The sequence below is a fragment of the Rhagoletis zephyria genome, unplaced genomic scaffold, assembly GCF_001687245.7.
Source record: "Rhagoletis zephyria isolate East Lansing unplaced genomic scaffold, Rhagoletis_zephyria_1.1 Rzeph_scaffold_07568, whole genome shotgun sequence".
NCBI lineage: Eukaryota > Metazoa > Arthropoda > Insecta > Diptera > Tephritidae > Rhagoletis > Rhagoletis zephyria.
In genome coordinates this window covers 1-1,748 of record NW_016164651.1, presented here as the reverse complement: position 1 = coordinate 1,748, position 1,748 = coordinate 1, and the positions used below count along the sequence as shown (strand labels likewise).

Sequence of the window (1,748 nt, the reverse complement as noted above, 5' to 3'; positions counted from 1 at the left end):
GGTAAAAACTGTCTATGCATTAAACGCTCCTATCACAAGAGCTCTATGCGATCTTAATCGCATCGAAAATTGTATTCATATTGATTTTACAGCTTGTAAAAACGACTTTTTGAATTTGTTATCTTCTATTTTGGATTAATTTTGTAAATTTACTTTACTTTTCTTTTTAATAGTCTGTAAGAATATTTGATGTATTCATTGGCTAAATTAAACAAATAAACAAACAAATAAACAAAGAGGCTATTCAAACTGATTAACAACGTTACACAAAGAAAAGCGAAAAAGAAAAAAAGCACTTGCTTAGCAAATAAGTACTTCTCCGAATAATGCTGTAAACACATAAAGGGCTTGTGGCGTGTGGCGTGCAGCCTGTCAAATTAGAATACACGTAAAGCACATGCGCCGAACACAATCCACAACACAAGCCAGGGTTGTCGTGCGATTGCACACCAAGCTGTAGACGGACAATTTCTATTTTCTAATTTGACAGGCGTGCGAAGAGAAAATGAGAGAATATTTGCTCTCTGTTGACATTTCGCTCAAAAATTCAAATCAAACGGCTTTTGATTTATTGTGCAAACGTTTCCAAATATATTTATTTTATTTATTTAAAACAATGGATTCCGATGAAATTTTAATTAGCGAAGTGCAAAAATATCCATTTTTGAACAACCTTTAGGATGAGGGGTATGAAAATGCTCTGAAAAAGGAGGAAGTGTGGTTGCAGATAAGCGAAGTATTGGGCCAAGAAGGTAACGATTTGTTTTTTTTTAATTCTAAAGATTTTCACCGAGATATTATTTATTTCACAGCTAATGTATGTAAAAAGCGCTGGAAAGGTTTGCGCGACCATTATTCGCGGTGCAAACGGGCCGAGACTTTGCCATCAGGAAGCTCCGCTAGCAAGAGGACGAGATGGAGGTTCTATGACCAAATGTCATTTTTGGACAACTTCCAGTACTGCCGGAGGTGAATATAATTACATTTCTTATATACGAGTATATGTATATGCACATATATGTATGCGTGCAAGTGATAAATCTGTATTTATATAAATTTTTTACTATTTTAAGAACGTGGAGCATTGTTTCCGAAGTGGAGGAAAGTGTTATTGAAGTGCAGGGAGAAGAAGACGAAGTACACACAGCAACACCACGCCAATCGCGACGCAAACACGACATGGTATGTACGTTTATTGTTATAAGCAGGGAAGACAATTTTAATGATCATATAGTAAAGTTTTTTGTGCATATTTTTGTCTTCCCTAGTTACAAGTGTATACGTGCCAGAAATCTGAAAGATTATTTTTTCCTTAGATTGATGACGACTTTAGTTTTTTCCTAGAGGAAACTTCAAGTTCCCTGAAGGAAACGTGCGACACATTTGCTGCCGCTGCAAATAGCATTACAATCGCAAATACTAATAATGTGCAAAATGCTTCCGCGAGTATGTTTCAAGGAATTGCTCAAATCATTACGGCACACAAGTTTAACCCGCAGGAAGAAGCGACGTTGGTGGGAAAAATTACCACATATGCTTTGAACGAAATAGCAAAAATGCGAAAGGAAAATTAAATTTATTACATCGAAATCATATATAATTAGTGAGTATGTATATTAAAATAGAAAATGTTGCTAGTATCAGTTATGTACTTNCGAAATCATATATAATTAGCAGGGAACGGATTTTATGGAAATCCCCTTTTTTTCTGCTAAAGAGATAGAGTATATTCGATTAAGAATGTCCAC

The 1,748-nt window shown here is 35.2% G+C and overlaps 1 protein-coding gene across 1 annotated transcript; it reads left to right on the top strand.

The window, feature by feature from the left end:
• The first annotated feature begins 330 nt into the window (after positions 1-330).
• LOC108374300 (uncharacterized) lies at positions 331-1,648 on the top strand. Its single transcript, XM_017630276.1, has 4 exons — positions 331-752; positions 813-969; positions 1,074-1,182; positions 1,317-1,648. Exons 2-4 carry the CDS (start codon positions 935-937, stop codon positions 1,572-1,574), a joined length of 402 nt encoding a protein of 133 aa, XP_017485765.1. The 5' UTR covers positions 331-752; positions 813-934; the 3' UTR covers positions 1,575-1,648.
• The last annotated feature ends 100 nt before the right edge of the window (positions 1,649-1,748 follow it).